The sequence below is a fragment of the Acanthaster planci genome, linkage group LG04 (assembly GCF_054643075.1).
Source record: "Acanthaster planci isolate LZ-2023a linkage group LG04, COTS_SCS, whole genome shotgun sequence".
In the NCBI taxonomy this organism is placed as follows: domain Eukaryota; kingdom Metazoa; phylum Echinodermata; class Asteroidea; order Valvatida; family Acanthasteridae; genus Acanthaster; species Acanthaster planci.
In genome coordinates this window covers 3,061,134-3,079,359 of record NC_141780.1, presented here as the reverse complement: position 1 = coordinate 3,079,359, position 18,226 = coordinate 3,061,134, and the positions used below count along the sequence as shown (strand labels likewise).

Below are 18,226 nucleotides of genomic sequence, written 5' to 3'. Positions count from 1 at the left end.
CATGTGGTATAATATCATAATATTGGTTCCCGTGCAGTTTGAGCCAGACAGGGTTGCAACAGTGACTACATGCTCTGTCAAAAAATGATTGATGGGTTATTGTTTTCAGTAGTTTTGTTCTTCTTTGCATTTAGGAAGAGCAAACTTAGTTCTTTTATTTTGATGTATCACTGATTTTCGGCATCTGGATAAAAAATACTGACCGTTCCCACTGGTTCTGTCAAGGCTTGTCAGTCAAAAGGGGCTCTGGTGACTTGTGAATCATTTTCACAATGAAGGTATTGATTTCTGGGTTAATATATGCATAAAACTTCGGCACTGGGTATTTTGAAAGATGAAGAAAAATTTCAGCTGTTGGACACTCTCAAAAGAGCTTTAGGAACTGTGGTATATGCACTTTGTACACACTTAAGCATGATTGCTTGTTCCGTAATTGTGGGAACAACCACAGGATATTTCATCTCTTTTGTGGGGTCCTAATTTCCCAACAAAAGAAATTGTCCCCTTAACCCAGTGAAAGCCTACCCACACACACTCACATATCAGCAAATTTTCTCTTACTATTATCTTTTTAAATCTAAGACTTGTAAGCAAACGTGTAGGAAATAAATACTAAGCATGAATACTAAAACAGACTTTGAAGTAAGAACCCCCTAAAAAAAACAATTTTTTAAGTTTCAATGAATAAAAGAAAAAAATGGGTGTACATTTCAGTCAACTTAAATTATCGGAAGACAAACGACGTCAAATTAAACAATACCTTCTGCTTGAGAAGACTGTTACAATTATTTTAATTTGTGTGGTTCTGAAAAGAAAACAGCTGGTTAATAATTCAGACTGTTTGATCTGTTGTTTCCTCAGGTTATGTTCTCGGCAGTCAATTTGCCCCAGAACAGTTAGTTGGAATGAGACACAATTCATGATACAGCAAATGGCTCAAGGGAGCAATGATACAGCAGTGATGTCGTCATACATGCACTTCAGTTGGCACCAAGATAAATGCATCTGCATAGTGCGGAATAGGCGCATTGGTCCAATTACACAAAAGCCTTTATGGTAATGGACGTAATCATGTTGATCGTTAATATTGGAAGTAGCAATATCCTCTGATGAAAAAATAAAAAAAATGACAGGATATGCTCTAGAGTTCTTAGGTAACAAGGACTTGGGATTGGGGAGTATTGACCAACAGTATAAGTTACTGTTACGCAAACAAGGATTAACTTCAGATATTGGGACTTTGCCATGAGTAAATGTTGTTTCTATATATGTAATTTACATTTGTAGAAGGGATAAGACAAACATTTCTACAAAACGTGTCAAGATGTATACCCAATCCAGAATTAAAACAGTGAGAGACTACTAGGTAAAGGTTTGAATCTAACTTGTATCGAACTTGGGGAGAAAACCACGAACATGTTCACTTTAATTTGAGCAGTCTCTTTTGTGTCGAATTTTTTTTGTTTTACTGCTCTACAACCACCAGATTTGTTAAAATGGCTGATAACGGGCTTCGATAATGCGCTGTTTATAATCTTCAGCATACGTTGGTCTGGGGTCCATCGAAAATATTATGTATTCTCACCAAAATCTGGGCAGCAAATAACAGGAGATCAAATTTTTTAACACAAGGTCCAAATTTCATTTTAAAAAGCATTAATGCTATACAAAATCACTTTATTACAAAAGGTTTTATTAACTTTAATGTCACCATGTGGGCAAGCTGTTTGTTTGAAACGTTCACACAAAATTTTAATTGATTAATCCTACATGTATATTGTAGTTGAATCTTTTCACCCCCTTTTATAGCAGATAGCACTGTGCTCTGTTTTGTGTGGAGCAACTACCATGAAGCAGTGACTCCATACAATGCTTATCACAAGGCTTACTAGCGATGGTGTCACCATGGTAACCGGATTCATCATTACAGATTGTATTTACATCTGTGCAACAAATACTACATATTACTTTTCATCAAAAGGCTAAGTAATTTGTTTGTGTTGCCTTTGGTTCAAATTTACTAACAAATATCTGCAGTTGTTCAAAGTGTGTCCATTTTGAATACTTGAGAGCAAGACCAAGAAAGAGGTGCACCAAAAATAGAGGGCTTGCATGGCTGCCATCTTGCAGGTCAGTGTTTTTTTTTTCACGGGGTATGCACAAAGGAGGTTTCCTTGTGGAATAACGAACTTACCCTGCAAGACTGTGACCATGCAAAACCTCTATAGCCATTTACACATTTTTTGGTAAGAGTCCCAAAAAGCTGGGAATTTGGGCTTTTCAGAGAGCCGATTTTGCTCTCTAAGGTTTGGAGGAAAAAATCTTTTCTGCATATGGTTAGAGGCAGTAGAGTTGATTTTGTTTTCTATGAGGCTCAACAGAAAAAGCATAACAGTACAAAGAACATTAAACTTTTCTTAATTTATGGAAACTGGTTAAAAATTTTAGGAAAAAGAAATAAAGAATTCCAGAAAAGGAAGGAGCACAGAAATATGCTTTGGAGAGCATTTTTCTCATCAATTCAGTTTTTTAAACAAAATAGACTAAAGCAAGGAAAATGAAAATGTGACAAACTTAAAATGTTGTTTGTCACAGTTAAGAAATTAAGATGAGTGGAACATTTCTCATTTAAATAAGTCTTTTAATGGAAATAAATTAATGTTCAGAGTGCTTTGCATTGAGTTCATCTCCACAGCTGCTTAAAAAAATCCTGTTAAATATTGAACACTGAAAATTTCTTGATTTCATATTGATGTACTACTGGCAATTGTCTCAGTCAAGGCAGGAAGCATGACCCAATGCTTTCGTTGCCATGGAACTATGAGCTGGGGGAAGGGCGAGGCTTGTCTCCACTCTGCCACCATGGCTATCTGGCTCCCTCAAGTCGTTGCTGTAATTCATATGACGTTAGTCGCCGTGCAAAAAGGTTACCACTCTATTCAAGGAATCTTTGCACTGGCTGTGAAACTCAAATGAGCATAACTTTCCCTGCAGGGTACTGCCAGTTATATGAAAAAGTCCTTTTTAATGCAAGAGTGATAAAACTAGATTATTCCCTTGGTTTGTCACAGTATGCACCAACCGCAGATTTCCTGTTCCATTTAAAATCTCGATCTTTCCAGACATCGCACTGACATTTGTGTGCAATTGAATTTCGAGGCAGTGAATCAAAGGTATGTTCGAGGAAGATTTAATACACTGTGAAATGCACACTGGCCAGAAAAACAGATGGAAAGGCCAGGGTAGAATCGAGGGGGAAAATGAAATTACTCATGGAAAGGTTTTTCTTCAAATGTTGACATTTTCGAGGTACTGAAGTCATGCACTGACTCTTGAGATAATATCCTAAAGAAAAAGGTGCACAGTACAGTAGTTACACATTGCCAGGCACATGCAGTCACACGTAAAGATGGACTTGATTCAAGTCAGTGTTTGGTGCATGCCAGATACATAAGAAAACACCTGCAACCATGCCTCTCCAGGTTTTCACCTTTTAAGTCCCTATAAATCAACCTCTACAGAAACATAGAAATCCTTGCATACATGCTGAAAGCTAATCGATCTGATGCTCATGAAACTTGACTGTTTGAAAAGCCTTTTCTTGGTGGGGGGGGTATAGGTGGAAGTTGCAGAAGTTAAAGGAAAACATTCAGTTGTTCATTATTTTTCACAAACTTTATTTGTTCAGTTTTGTTCATCTTAGAAAAATAACACATTAAAGTTAACTTACAGAACGATGATTCCATATTGTACTCACAATGAAATATGCATTAACATGTAATTTGTTTAAAAAAAAAAGGGCAAACCACACCACCACCAAAAAAGAAAAGAATAACTGAATTACCCACAAGGAATTTTCCACAAAAGTTGTCCATGTGTTTATACTGTTTGGGCTTGCTGACTTAACATACTAAAGCATAAGAGATTTGTTGCATGAACTTATGCCTATTTATATAAGACAGACAGTGTAAAAAAAAGTAAAATGAAGATGTAGCATGCCAAAGGCCTATTGACGTCCGTGTCCAATATTCATTTCAACAGAAACATTGAGAGAGAAAAAAAAAGAAGCTCATTTTCATATGCCAACTGCGTAAGAGCTACTCTCCACAGACGTTTTATTGGTTGATTCATCACTGTAGCTCCAGGACGAATAAGCTCAGGCCGTAATAAGCTTCTTGTATTAGATTTTTTTCTCTCCTGGGATATCTGTTCTTAAGATGCGGCCACGCTGCAAAGATTGACCATGAAAATATATCATGTGTCTTGCAGAGTGCATGTTTCTGCCGTGAGCACATTATCGAGTGGCAATTACACGAAGGAGCAGACTTAGAATCAAATTTCCTTTTTTTTTCTGGACAATATCCAGGGAAGTACATGTACTTCAAGAAATGAGAGGAAAAAAGGCTAACAGAGATTGGGCAAACACTACATTATGCCATTGTCTGCCCTTAGCGTAACCATAGTGATGGCCAAATTGTTAAAGGTTTGGCCACGTATTTTAAAAAAGGTAGACGTATGATCAATTTCTACTTTTTTTGTGTGTGTAAACATTTACGGCCAAGTATTTGATGGTATTTCTTAGGAAATATGTTACCAGACATAGCATGTCAGCATCTGGCTGCAGGCTTGAAAATTTGGAACTTTCACCTGATATAAATTGAGACCAATATAATTCATGTTTTATTACACAACGTACAGTGTATATCTTTATTAGTTGAGTAGTCAGAAACTGACATTCAAGTGTCAGAAAACAGATGCCTTACAGATATGTAGCAGTCGGAAACGTGCACTCAACAGATGAAAAACTGGATGATGAAATTCAAGCCAAGAACATGGCGGTTAGTGAAAACAAGTGAACAGTGGCCCAAACTGACCAGTATATCACACAGAATACCAAGCAATGGCAACTGATGTAACTTTCTTTCTGACCTACCCTCAAGTGAACCTGAAAATAGTGCCCTAACATACTGCTGAAAACCTGAAACACTTTTTAAAACCCTTTGGGTATTCCTAAAAAATGACCAACTCTGTGCCATTGCATCGTTTACAATTTTCAACTTTGAATGAAAATTCTGTTCTTCTGTAGACTTGCAATACTGCTATTGAAATGTGAAATTTGCTACATGGTGGCGGAATGAACAAGGGAGTGGTGAGATTTGGCATGGTGTTAGAGACGGGGGAACACATGGCCGAGGGGTTAGTCTAATCCTAGGTACCTCTCGTGATCACATGACCCATTTTTGTTCCTCTCCTCTGATGAGTAGTCTTTCACTGTCAAGGACGGGACCTTTCCGCTCCTGGAAATGATTGATGTGTAATTATAGTTTTAAAATAGTGCCATAGTGTTTAATATTATTAACACTTGATTTCCACTTTAACGATAAAACAGAAAAATAATGCTTGACAGAGGCAAGAAAAGCTAGAAATCAAAGTATCGATCAAATTACATATTTTAGGTGAATTTTACCTTGAGCATGGAAGCTCTTTCGTAACTTGTGCAACCACAAATCCTGAGTAAAAAGAAATCAAAGATAAACTCTGATGAATAATATTTTGTCATTTACAGCTTAAAATAGGTAAGAACTGAGTATGATATACGTACATCTTTGCCTTTATGTACAAAGCATAGAAACTAATTCACAGCAAACCCAGAAAGTTAGCATGACTTAACTTATGAAATCATACGATTGTTAGATAAGTTCCGTTGTATTATTCAGACACTGATTTACCTGATTTTTGAGAAATAATAGCCAACATCACCCACAAGTGCACCTTTCTGACCAAATTTATAGGCAGCTACTAGTGCCAAGCCATCATATGGGAGTGATGTTTTTGCATTGATTTTTCTTAAACTCAAGGTTATGCTCGCAGTGCTGGTGTAGAGGAATTCAATAACACTTTTAGATGCCATCTTAATTGAGGCGTCTGAGACAAGTTTGTTTATCAAAGACAAAACAAGACTTGATATGTAAGGAAGAAATCTTTGTCTTTGAATTAAGAACAAAATGATGGATCTTTTTTTACTTCATGTATTTAAACAAAGCATTAACTAGTTGATGGTGGGGTGGTTGTGAAACAGTCCTCCTTTTAAAACCATTTGCTCAAAACGATATCTATCAAAATGTTATTTACGTGTATTTGCTCTAGAATTCTGAGCATAAATTATTGCCACTGAGCAACGTAACAAGAACAAGCAGCACCTCATCAGACATTGTGGCTTGTAATTAAGCCCCTCCCGCAAATCTCAATGCTGCCCCCCGACATTTTGCTTCTCGCACCCAGATTTCTGAAAATATTTCTCTCCAAAGCCCGGGAATTCAGTGGAATGCCACTTCCCTCCACTTTAAAAATGACCTTGTGTGGAGAAAAAATCTCTACTTCTATCCTTCTTTAAATGGAATCCTAGCGTGCAAACTCTCCCTAAGCTCACTGGCATGAAGGATTTTCAATCTGTCAAATAGTGGCATGAACATAAACAAACTGGAATGAAATTGAGGAACGAAGCCTACAAAATTAATGGAAAAGAATGCGATTAGGTAAACAGTAAGAAATATCAGCTGGGGGAATGTGCCAACAGACAGGTAAGTTAGGAAAGCATTAGGCCGGCAGCTAGTCTAAACACTCCAGGAAAATTATGTACTGTTCACAACACTCATAATTTATTTAGCGCAAAATTTTCATAAATTTTTTAATTGTGATCTGCTGTAAGTAAAAGACAGTTTGGTTGTCCAATTTGTACTGCGAAAACAACTAATTAGATCCCAAATTTGAAAAGGTGGTCAATAATTGAATATAAATCATTAATTATTCACGTCCTTCCTAACCAAAATATATTCTAATTTACAGCCAACTGTCAGTCATGTTCCCATGGGAGTTTCTGACACAGCAGACATTTTTCAATACATTTATGTGAGCTTTTTCTTGCAGCATTGGTGTTTTAGGGCTAGGTAAAGAGAAATAAACAGAAATGAAGCTCATGTGTATTTATTAACCTTCTATCATTTAGTTTTGTTTTTTTTTCTTGGTTGCGATGGAGATATACCGCTCACTTTATTCATGATCCTACCTGCATGACTTGTTGGGTATTCTGTTGAATGTGATGGTTCTGTTGCTGCAGTCTTTGCACTTGAAGTACCGGAGAGTCGCTTCATGTCTCGTCAGGGGGTGGCTTTCGGAGGCGCACAATGACGAGGGTGTGAACCAGGTGTAATCACACTACATGATGGAAAAAATGGGAGAAAAAACTGGTGTTTAGCCACATAAGACATTGTGGAAACAGCAGGTGCACCATGAAAAAAAGAAGAAAAACTTGAATAGAATTTGAATAAAACCATTATGTGAGAGCTTTTTTTGCCGATAGAAATTATTCTTTGCCTAGACCAGGTCTAAGAAGTTATTATTTACTGAAATTTGACAGATCGATTCTCACTGGCACATTCTGCATATCAAAATTCCCATGGGACATCAAGCCCCATGTAAAGTGATGTGGTGGATGTTCTTTGCTTGATTCAATCCCACAAAAATCCTCCAACACCTCCAAGTGGATTTCAAACAATTTGTGAAAGTTATAATGCTTCATGCGGCACTATACTCTCAGATACACGATTTCACAAAATGAGTCTTAAGATTATTTAATTTTGTATCAAGATTGCATAAGAAAGAGCACACTGAGTTCTTTGTTTTGATGTATCACTCAGTTTGCCATCATGAGAAAACTGAACAGTTTGATGATGGAAACATCCAAGGTTCCCATACTGATTTCTGTCACGCAACATTCTCTCAGCAGTCATTAATACTAAAAAGTGGTTGTCAACTTCCAACTCCTTCTGTCACATGTCATATCACATGGTTTCAATTTGGCACCCTCTCACCTTCTTGCAGGACACCACTTTACATTTTTTCTCCCTGATTGAGTCCATCATGTTCTCCAGACGTTCCTTCTTCTCCAGCTGCTGGAAATACTGCTCTTCCATTTCTGCTTGTACCTACAGACACAAAACCAACCAAAACAGCCAATACTCAACTGAACAATCAATCGGTTTCTAAGCTAGGCATCAATTCAGTATAAATATCAAATTCACAAAGCAGCAGGAACAAAGAAATTCCCTTCTGAAGAGATTATTTTAGTACAAAATGTAAGTTGCCATTGAAAATGGTCAATTTGCGTTGGTTTTCAACCTAGGGAATTCTCCCCAGAGAAAAACAGCACCATTGTTTATCATTCTGTTTTCCAACCTTCTGTTTTTCACCCTTATCAGCCTTTAGGAATGCATGCATGTAAGTACCATTCTGGTGAGTTTGGACATCTATTCTAATTTTCGAATTCAATCTTCTTGCCAAAAAGGAGGGAAGAAGATTAACTTTACATTTTAAAATCTGAAGTACTGAAGACCAGAACAAGGAATATACAAAAGGAAAGTGTGTAAAAATATTTCTTAAAATTCTATTGACTTATAGGTTTGGACAAAACAAAACGTTTCTACCTCAGCAAGCAGCCCTGAGTGTTTAGATTTGGCGCCAACAATTGCCTTTAGCTCATCTTGGCTCAGGTTGACCTCTTGACCCAAGAACGACCTCTTCTGTTTTTTCGCTGGTTGCCCAGCAGACTCTGCATTGCTGGGGTCTGAATAAAGATCAATATAGAACAAAACAACTGAAATAAAAAATTTGAAACCGACAATATTAATTTGTAACTTGTTCAGTAACATTACTGACATTTAATATCAAATTTTGTTTCTCAAGCGTTGAGTTAGCTTGAGATTTCATCTTTCGGGAAAATTAAAGAGAAATCTGCAAAATGTAATTATTATATAATTGATTTACTTTTTGAAAAATTTGAATTTCTGTTTATGTTTTACTCAAAAAGTTGTGATTCAACCGATTATGTCCAGATGACAATTTCTGATGTTAATAGTGAAGCTGTGTGGTCAAAACCTCTTGAAAGGTCTTTTCAAATTTAGCCAAACTACAAACCTTCCAGTGACCGATTCAGGTCTTCCTCCACCCTCCTCTTCACTGCCTTCTGCTTCCGTGGTGACAAGGATCCCTTTTTCCTCCCTCCAACCTGGTTGGGGTCTGCCTTCTCAATCTGTCCCTTGGATCGGACGTGAGCTATTGCATTCCTTCTAGCTTCTATCGCACTGCGACTTTTTCCAAAGTTTTGCAGTGGAGGTGCACTTCTGACAAAAACGTTTTTATTCTGAGGACTATCGGCCTCAAAGACGATGTCATCGTCCTCATTAAAACCACGTCCGAGGACAGGAGCCTTGTTCTCTGTGTCACTTGGGGAGAATTGGCCCTTGTGTTCAGTGTTGAGTTTCTGGCTACTATTCCTGCTGGTGGGTCTTTTGTTGCTTTCAACCAGACAAGGTTTTGAGAGAGTCGACGATGACAGGCTTTTATGGCCTAATGATCGAGACGCTTGGCGGGCACGCATGTCGTCTTGATGCTGCTTCAAGAGATCCTTTGCAGAGATGGTGGTGATTGGCTTGCTCACTGTGAGAAAAATAGAGTGCCCTTTAGTTTCATCACTTGCCAATAGAGAGTTTGCATAGCTGCCATCTTGCAGGTCAGTGCTTTTATTCCATTGGGTATGCACAAAGGAGCTTTCCTTATGGAACAAAATAACTGTCCTGCAAGATGACCACCATGCAAAGCCTCAATAATAAGGTCAAAGGCAGGTCAAACTCAATGCCAAGGGGCTGGTTAATACTTCAACTTTCTGCACAGTATAAAACTGCTGCTTGAAAAATCAGGTTATTTTTAACTACATTTCAATAGACAAGCTTATCATTAACAACATAATGGCAACTGCCTAAAGATCACAGGCATAAAGTCACAATTTCACAAAGTTAAAGGGTTGACTTTCAGCAAAGGTTAAAAGATACCGAATATGTCTCTTTCAGAAATGTGGCAATAGACCAAAGACATAATGATGCCACATTTTGTTCTGCACTCCCAATAGGAGCGATATAGATTTTGTCACTACCTGGCTCCCATAGGAAAGCATCCACATATAAAGTGTGACATCACTATGTCCTAGGTAAAATTCAAATTTACCTTCTTCAACTTTGACCATGTGACGAATGAGGTTCTGAGATCCTAAGGATGGCACACTCAACATTTCTTTGCTGCAAATAAACAAGCAGAAAAAATTGGAACTCGTTCACTGTAAACAAACAGTTTCATTTGTTTAAAAAAGAAACCGATGAAGTCATTGTCAGTGTCTAAAACTTGTATGATAACGTTGCCCATTCCTGTTTTGTTCTAGCATTTCTCATGAAATACTTTTCCCTGAAATGCCATGGGTAGTTTATTCGAAAGTAGGTTTACACAAAGAGGAAAGTCCACAGAAAAGTCAAGTGTGCCCAATTTAGGAGACTACTGGATTTATATCTCTGGCTTTCAACAGCCTTATCATAATTTGTGGGCACATAGGGAACCATTGACAAAAATAGTTACATACAAGACGGCAAGGCAGAGACTATGAACATGACATAAACGAGAGTAACAACAGGATTTCCCCAAAATATTCGTCTAGAGTTGTTCTCAATTGGGACTGTGCTGTGCAGGCAGTTTTTCAAGGAAAAATCTGTGAGGGACATTTTCTCAGGTGTTAAAAAGTTACACGCCAACTCAGCTGTCAACTTACAATTGTGGGTTAGCCCCAGACATTTTGACCAGTGTGTCCTCGCTGTTCTGGTGTCCGTGCAGCGTCAGGATGCTCTCTCGAGCCTCCTGCTCAATCTCCTTGGCTCCCTTGACCCCCAAGTTCTGCAGGGTCACCTTGGTGTCCTTCTTGCCTCTGGAGCTGGACGTTGAACCACTCTTGACAACAGAGGCACTTTTCCCGAGAAACAGTACGAGAGAAGAGCTTTTAGTTTTTAGCATGGATGATAGCAATTACCTAAACCCACCTGGGTGTATAAAACCTTATCTAGAAATTGGAGCATTAAGGACTGTCAGGGGCAGTGTTTACAAAAAATGATACAGAGCTTGTGTGCTCTTGCCTCTGTGGGAGAAGAGCCGAACAAGTCTCAGATGAGCAAAGCAAGGGAGTCCGTGCATATACAAATGCAGGCGCCAAGCTGGTATAAAATGAAGGTGAGTGAAAGGCATGATCAAATCAACTAGATGACAAAGCATTTATATTTAATGCAAATTAGGAAAGGTTTTGTCTGAGAAGAGTGAGGTAATCGGGCTTCCTGTTCTTTCATTGTGTTGTAAACTTTGAAAGGGAGGATTGGGACTGGGTTAATAGTAGTGTGACCTCTGACTTCACTGGTTTAACCGGGTTCCAACGCCACAAATTAGGAATCAAAAAGCATTCTAGAGAAGTACTATGCACTTGCAGTGATGGCAAGTTTAAACTTTAACCTCATTTCACCCAATGGTCAATTTTACCTGGACGCCAACAAACAAATGTCTCTTTGACCACTAGGCAAAATCGAGCTGCAGTTGACTGATGGTTGTCGATGCAGCTCAGCTATTGTTGATACATTTTCATCCCTGAAGGCACTTTGTATTTGCATGGAATGCATGCAAGATAATGGTTACCTGACAGGATTGTAAGTCTGTCCACCATAGATGATGTTTGTTCCAAGTTTTTTCTTGAAGGCTTTTGGCTGAACCCCACCATATCTATAAAAAAATTAAAGTAATATTTATTTCTATTTTTCCGAGTTAAACACAAAATACTTCAGAAGAACGAATAAAGTAATTTCATCAGATGGAGCATGGATAGTATCATTGTAAGTCCAATTTTAGTCATGGCATGTAAAAGAAATTGTACAGGGAACATGTCTATTCAAAAAATTTTCAGACATTTCCCAATACTGTTAGTTGATTCTTATCAGAAAGTTTTTAGAACAAGTCATACCCAAAGTTTATCATTATTCTGTCCCTGAAGCTCTTGAAAAGTGCTGGATGCGTGGAAGGAGGGAAACCGAGATGGGGAAGTCAGTATAAAAACTTGTCACAGTTGGAATAACTTACGATGACTGTAGATCACTTCTCTTTGCACTGTGCTTCTTATATTCCGACTGGACGTGATACTGGCAGAACTCACTCACAGCCCTGACCAAAAAAAAAAAAATTATGTGGTATTCCATCCAAAAAGTTCAAAATATTTTAGGCGTGCTGTGATTCCTACCTACATTGAAATATTACGTATGGCATTATTTCAAAACTGAATGTAAGTTATCAATACAATTTTTATCTTTTTGTACATGGGTGACGAGGGAGTTATTGTTGGTCTAAGAAAAAAAACTGTGGACTGTTAAAGGCTTATGGCTTACATGTTGACGACCATAGAGCAGGGCTTGCCGTCCTTCCGTTTACCGCGGCAGTGGCCAAAGTCTTTGGATGTCCCAAGAAGGAGCAGCTTGTCTGGATGGTCAATGCTCAGTGACACACCCTCGTCCTGCGTGTGTGACAAAGACAGGTTTGTGATTATTGGATCAATGCAGTATCTCCTGAGGGCATCTTCTTCCTCAAACTGTCAAAAGTGACAACATGGATGGCATTGGAAACTGTCCCAAGTATCCTATTCAAATCATGTGAGCGTCTTGCAAAGCAGTTAACCAATATTTCAACTGAATGTGCACAAAACTGTAGCCCATAGGAACCTTTTGACAGTGTTTGCAGGGGTTGTGCAAATTGTCCCTTATTTTCAACTATCTTGTTCAAGAAGGCACCCTAGACAGATGTTTAATTCACATATTTCTACATATGTCCTAGGTTTAAATTTTGAGGTGAAAGAAAAATCCAACCTGGCCATTGTCCTTGGGAGGCATGATGGACGCGTTGAGGAGGCCAATGACAGATCCCTGGACTGTCTTCCAGTGATTGTCGTGGGCTTTACTGAACAAGAAGATGGTGATTGTCTGATCGCAGACGCTCAGGTCGGACAACTTCCAAATGCTAAAGGTTTTCCCCTGGCGAAAGGATTTGATCAAACTGTAGTTAACTCTTGGTGCAGCACAATCTAATCTGAAGAGGCGTATGCTCGAGTTGTTCAGATGCTTGCTTGGTTTATTGTGTGTCTCAGATGCAGGGGTACCACCATATTACATGTATATACATGCTACGTGGGCAGGGCAAAATGGGGTACAATGATTGATATACAGCAGGTGGGGCCAATATGGTCCAAAAGAGGGCAGTGTTGAAAGGATTTTCTAATAAGGGTACTGTACTGGTACTGGGCAGAGTTGTGGTGGTCAAGAGTGGACATATAAGAATGCAGGGTACTACAGCGTATTTACTTCAATGGCTCCAAATTTATTGCATATCCCAAATGTTCTCAACACAAGAAACATGGATGCATCCTGAAAAGTGCGGCCATTAATGTAGGCAGAAGATATCATCTAAGTAAAGTATCTGCACTGGTCACAACAGAAGATTCTGCGGTTAGAATATTTGGTCTATGAGTACGAGTCAATTGCATGACTCATTTGGTTGTCACAGATTAATGCACTTCCTTAGAGAAATTCCTGAGGTCCAGCGAGAAATTAGTATGCCTACCTTGCTGCTGGTCTTGGGGGGCAGCTTGGACACGATGACCCCCATGGTGACCCAGTCACCCTTGTTTGGCCCAGTGTCCAGGTACTTCTGGAGGATGGAGAGGCGGAGCATCTTACGCCCCTCCATCATGGCATCCAGCCTGGCGGAAGACACCAGAGGATTCCTTGCAAGGGGACAGAAAACAAGGATAATGAAGGTGATTTTGTCAAGGATAATATATCTGATAAGAAGTAACAATAAGTGGTCACTTGAAGTATGATAGAATTTGTGTGAACGGGATTGGATGATTTTCTTTGATTACTTTACAGATATTATTAGAAATCTCTTCCTTTATACATCCGAAATCTTTTTGAGAAATTTGACTACTTTTACCAATTTTTTAAAAAGCCTTAGCATACAATTTTGTTATCATTATTTGGGTTTTTTCTTTCGTCTGTATTTGTTTGATAGATTGAAGTGTATTTGTATTTTTCAATGAATGAATTATAGTAATATTGAAAAGATTTTAGAGTCTTTAATATGCCAGGGTGGAAGTTTCATCCTTTTCGAGAACCAATTCAATTTAATATCATTTCTGGTCAAAAATATGTCTTAAACCTTCTGGCAGAACTGTAATGCACAACTTTTCTTTCAAACTTACAGAATTCGGATTTGCGAGTATCTATTAGTCTCCACATGCCCGTCTTCTTTCTTTGCAGTCCCTGTGACCGGCCCCCTGCCTCCGATGCCATTTCCCCTTCTGCCTTGGGCTGCGCTGGTAAGTTTGCCCAAGGATACTGAAGATGATGAAGTGGGCGTGGCAGATGACTTGTGGGTGCGGGCGTGGGCCTCCAGCTTCAGCTTGCTGTGGTAGGACATCCCGCAAACATTGCAGTTGTGGGGGGACTCTTTGCGATGCTTGAACATGTGCACGTCCAGAGCTGTCCGCGTGTCTAAGAGCTCGTGGCACAGCTCACATTTGTAAGGGCTCACTAAGTACCAAGAGAGATAAAATACTGTAAAATCCAGAGACCTATTTCAAAGACCTTACTCAAAAAATAAAGGTTCCACGGTCAGTTTATGTGTTATTAAAAAACCTAGTCCAGAACTGCAAAAAGTCGCTACAAGTTTCTTCTGTTAGTTTGTCCATGAAGTCAAGTTCAGACATATCCCACCTTTATCCGGTTTGCTGGTGGTGTTCTTTGGTGTGTGGGCGACTCTCTTGCTACTTTTTCCAAAGAGGGTGCTCTTCTGCTCCGTTGTCGATCTCTCCTCTTCATCCCAATCCTCCCAGTCACCAGGGTTGCTCAGCGTTGGAGTGTCAGTAAAACCTGATATCAAAAACTTCAATTTATTCCCCCAAATATGCATTTTTAGCTGGTTCTCATACACTGTTAATCTCGTCTTCCTTTTGGGAGATAATGTACAACTGAAGGAAAGTATACCACTTTGGCTCGATAGTAACAGTGGAGCAGACTGGTTCCCAGTCCATCCACTGTGTTTTCTAACAGAAGGGCTGGTCTTCATCTCTTTAGACACACTTGGTCGTCTTTGCCTGTGCTACTATCGATGCTTGCCGGTGCAGGAAAATGTTATGCGCGTTACTCTTGGACCATATTGAACCATCTGATGCGCAGAACCCTCCCTGCCTAATCAAGAATATGGTCTTGCTTACCCATGGTCATGAGTGAAACTACTGCTATTCAAGTGTGTAGGAGTATGGGCCCCAAGCTGGACCAAGAGAGGGCGCAATTTTAATAGCTTCAGAGACTACTTTGGTACTAATAACAAAATGAACACTCCCGATCAGGATGGCTCTTTTCAACCAATGAGAGGGTGCTTCTGCTCAAGGCGGATACTCGTGTAAATATGAATAAAACCCTTGAATGCATCCTTAACTGTAGAGTACTAAATTTAAATAAGTGCTGGATCATTGGTTTCACAAACAAGTTTATTTCTTGTTTTGCATATTTCTGATGTTTTGACAGCGTAAACATAGAGTATATTAAAATAAGACCCTTGAAGCATTCAGTCGTTTGTTATACCTGCCATAGACCCAATCTCCTCTGCGCTGTATTGCCTTGTCTCTCCCGAGGCTTTGCTGTCTGCAGCTGCCGTCTTCTTTTTAGTGACTCGCTTGACCTCGACCGGGACGGTGATGGCTTCAGAAAAGGTCTCCTTGGGTTGGTCTGTCTGGCTGACATCTCCAGAGCTTTGCTGCGACTGCAGTAACTTCATCTGTTCCCTCAGTTGTTTTAATTCATCTGATTAGCACATGGGGCAAAATTGACAGAGAAACGATGTTCCTCTAACTTTCATGGTCAGTCAAGTCAACTAAATTCCACAAAATCAGTGTGGCATTTTCAAAGTTATAAAAAATAAAAATTGGTTCCATTTTCAGTTTCACAGCATCTGTCCCGTATATTATTTGCTTGCAATCTGGATTAATATTCATTCTCCTTCAAGATAAAGGTCATAGCTTCCAGTTGCTTGATAATAATTTGGGATACTTCATTCCATGCCCTTCACTGTTATCAGAGAGCATAAATCCTACCTTCAGAAATGTACATTCCTTACATTTGAATTTCTACTTACTTGTATTAAAATTGCAGTAATCAATTCATTTTAAATCTTTTATTGAATTTTACCGTATTCATTCTGAGCACGGTTGAATCGTATTTGAATTGTACACAAAAACTGCTTACCCATCAATTGCTCCTTGCTCTTGCTTTCATCTGTTTCTTTGTTCTCGCCACTGGATGACCCCTGGCCCTGTGTTGATGATGACCCCTGTCCCCGACATGACCTCTGTGAGCCCCGTGAAAATGTCTTCTGACTCGCGGATGGCCTCTTGGTGTCGTGTGAACTGCCGGATGAAATTTGACTCAGTCCATTTTGGGTTGAATATTCCGTTGATGGTGTCAGCTTTCTGATGCCAGACAATGAGGACAACAAAGTGCAAGGGTTGGACTCCTCCTCTTCATCCAGAAGAGCTGTCAGGCTGTCCAAATCGTCATACGCATATTCTTCGTCAGACATTGTGGATAATGGAGCTGTAAAAGGAAAAGATCAGAAGTCGGCTTGAATGTTCATGATTAATCAATAAGCACAAATCCATGAAGTCTCATGGGTGCAGGCCCATTAAATAAACCCCAAATGGCTTGCACAGACCAACAAGTCATGATTTGCATGCTGTCCAAATTCTCTGCAACTGTGACCCCTGTGCACTGAAGGGTTTGCAAAGAAGGTTGGAAGGCCAACTTTGTTGACAAAAGTTGGGCATTCTCCAAGTTGGCACTCACAATGACCCAACCAAGTTAGGGCAGATGACAAAGTTGGGACACAACAGCATTGCTGTGTGTGCTGGCTTTGTGGAATCCAAAACCGCCTGTTGGCAATGCTTAATGCATAGTGCCTCATAGAATTTAGAGATAACATTATGGCTGCAGTAACTAACTTTAGGTAGCCACTACACTGAAATCATATCCAGATATTAAATCATATGGTTTTAGTTAATGTTTTGGCAGTGGATATTTGACTGTGAAATGGTCCTAATGTGCTTTTACTTTTTCAGTTTGTATTCCAGCATGGTTTAAAAGGAAGAAGTCCACAATTGCACAAAGTCTGAATTCTCCCATTAAATAAGAATTCACTGTTCACAAAAATCACTGTAGGCCCTAAGCATGGAATCAGACAAAGATGTAAAAATACATCCTAAAACACTATTCATGCTAACCATGCTGCATGATCAGTTGCTGTGCCAGTGACACTGACAGCAATTGCATTATCAGAAAAGGAAACCAGCTGAACATCCACTGCAAAAAAATTCCTCCAGAGCCACGTTCATGAATCATGAAAAAAATAGAAATAGGCCTAGCTAGGGCCTACCCTGCAATGTACTGCATGTATTGTGGGGAATCAACATACAATCGTGTACTACAATAACATTTAACAAATATATCTTGCACTGCAATTTGGCCAGTAGGCCTAAATAACAAACTTGAGATTCCTTGAGATGGGTCTCATTAAAGTTGGCAAAGTTTGCCAACTTTAATTTAAACTTGGGTTTCTGTTTCCTATTGGAAATGCTGGAGTACTACTGGGGGTCAAATCACACACACACACACACCCACACACACATCCCAACATCTGGACATCCGGTCACCATTCACCAGTGTGTATTTGCCTGCAACTGGGGACCCCCTATTGTTCCTCTTTTGTTTGTACTTTTTTAGAAGACCACCCATACGTTTTGTACACAGTTGTCAATAGGGGACCCTCTGTCAATTGGGGACCTTATTGTCCTCTATTGTTCAGGGTCCCCAATTGAATGCAGAAACAAACCCACACACACATCCCAACATCTGGACATCCGATCACCATTCACCAGTAATTTGGGGGCTTTTCTTCATCGTTATCATGATGTCGTTTGCTTGAATGTTATGTCAAAACAAACACCAAAAAGAGTGTACAGTGAAATCGTATGGCTACATCAAAAGGTTTTTCATCAACTTACTTGTCTGATGCTTGATCACTGAAATCAGGATATGATTTTTTAGCCTACATGTAGGTAGGCCTATTCTGTGAATATGAAAAAGATGATCATTGATACTACTTGTACTAGTCTCGGCTTTCCGAATTTCCCGCTGGCGCGCCAAATTTACTCATGTGAATAGCGCCACCAATTGGTAGTTGCTAAAACATGCCTCTGGCAGCCTAGCGCCCC

At 39.4% G+C, this 18,226-nt stretch overlaps 1 protein-coding gene across 1 annotated transcript; it reads right to left on the bottom strand.

Moving 5' to 3' along the window:
- Nucleotides 1–3,653: 3,653 nt before the first annotated feature.
- mcm10 (minichromosome maintenance 10 replication initiation factor) lies at nt 3,654–18,146 on the bottom strand. The gene is made up of 18 exons (XM_022243072.2): nt 18,017–18,146; nt 16,206–16,553; nt 15,546–15,764; nt 14,676–14,831; nt 14,162–14,492; nt 13,522–13,684; nt 12,771–12,935; nt 12,297–12,421; nt 11,995–12,075; nt 11,557–11,640; nt 10,652–10,843; nt 10,060–10,130; nt 8,974–9,495; nt 8,484–8,623; nt 7,872–7,985; nt 7,067–7,215; nt 5,468–5,510; nt 3,654–5,297 (listed from the first exon to the last, which is right to left on the bottom strand). Exons 2-18 carry the CDS (start codon nt 16,537–16,539, stop codon nt 5,226–5,228), a joined length of 2,961 nt encoding a protein of 986 aa, XP_022098764.2. The 5' UTR covers nt 16,540–16,553; nt 18,017–18,146; the 3' UTR covers nt 3,654–5,225.
- Between the last annotated feature and the right edge of the window lie 80 nt (nt 18,147–18,226).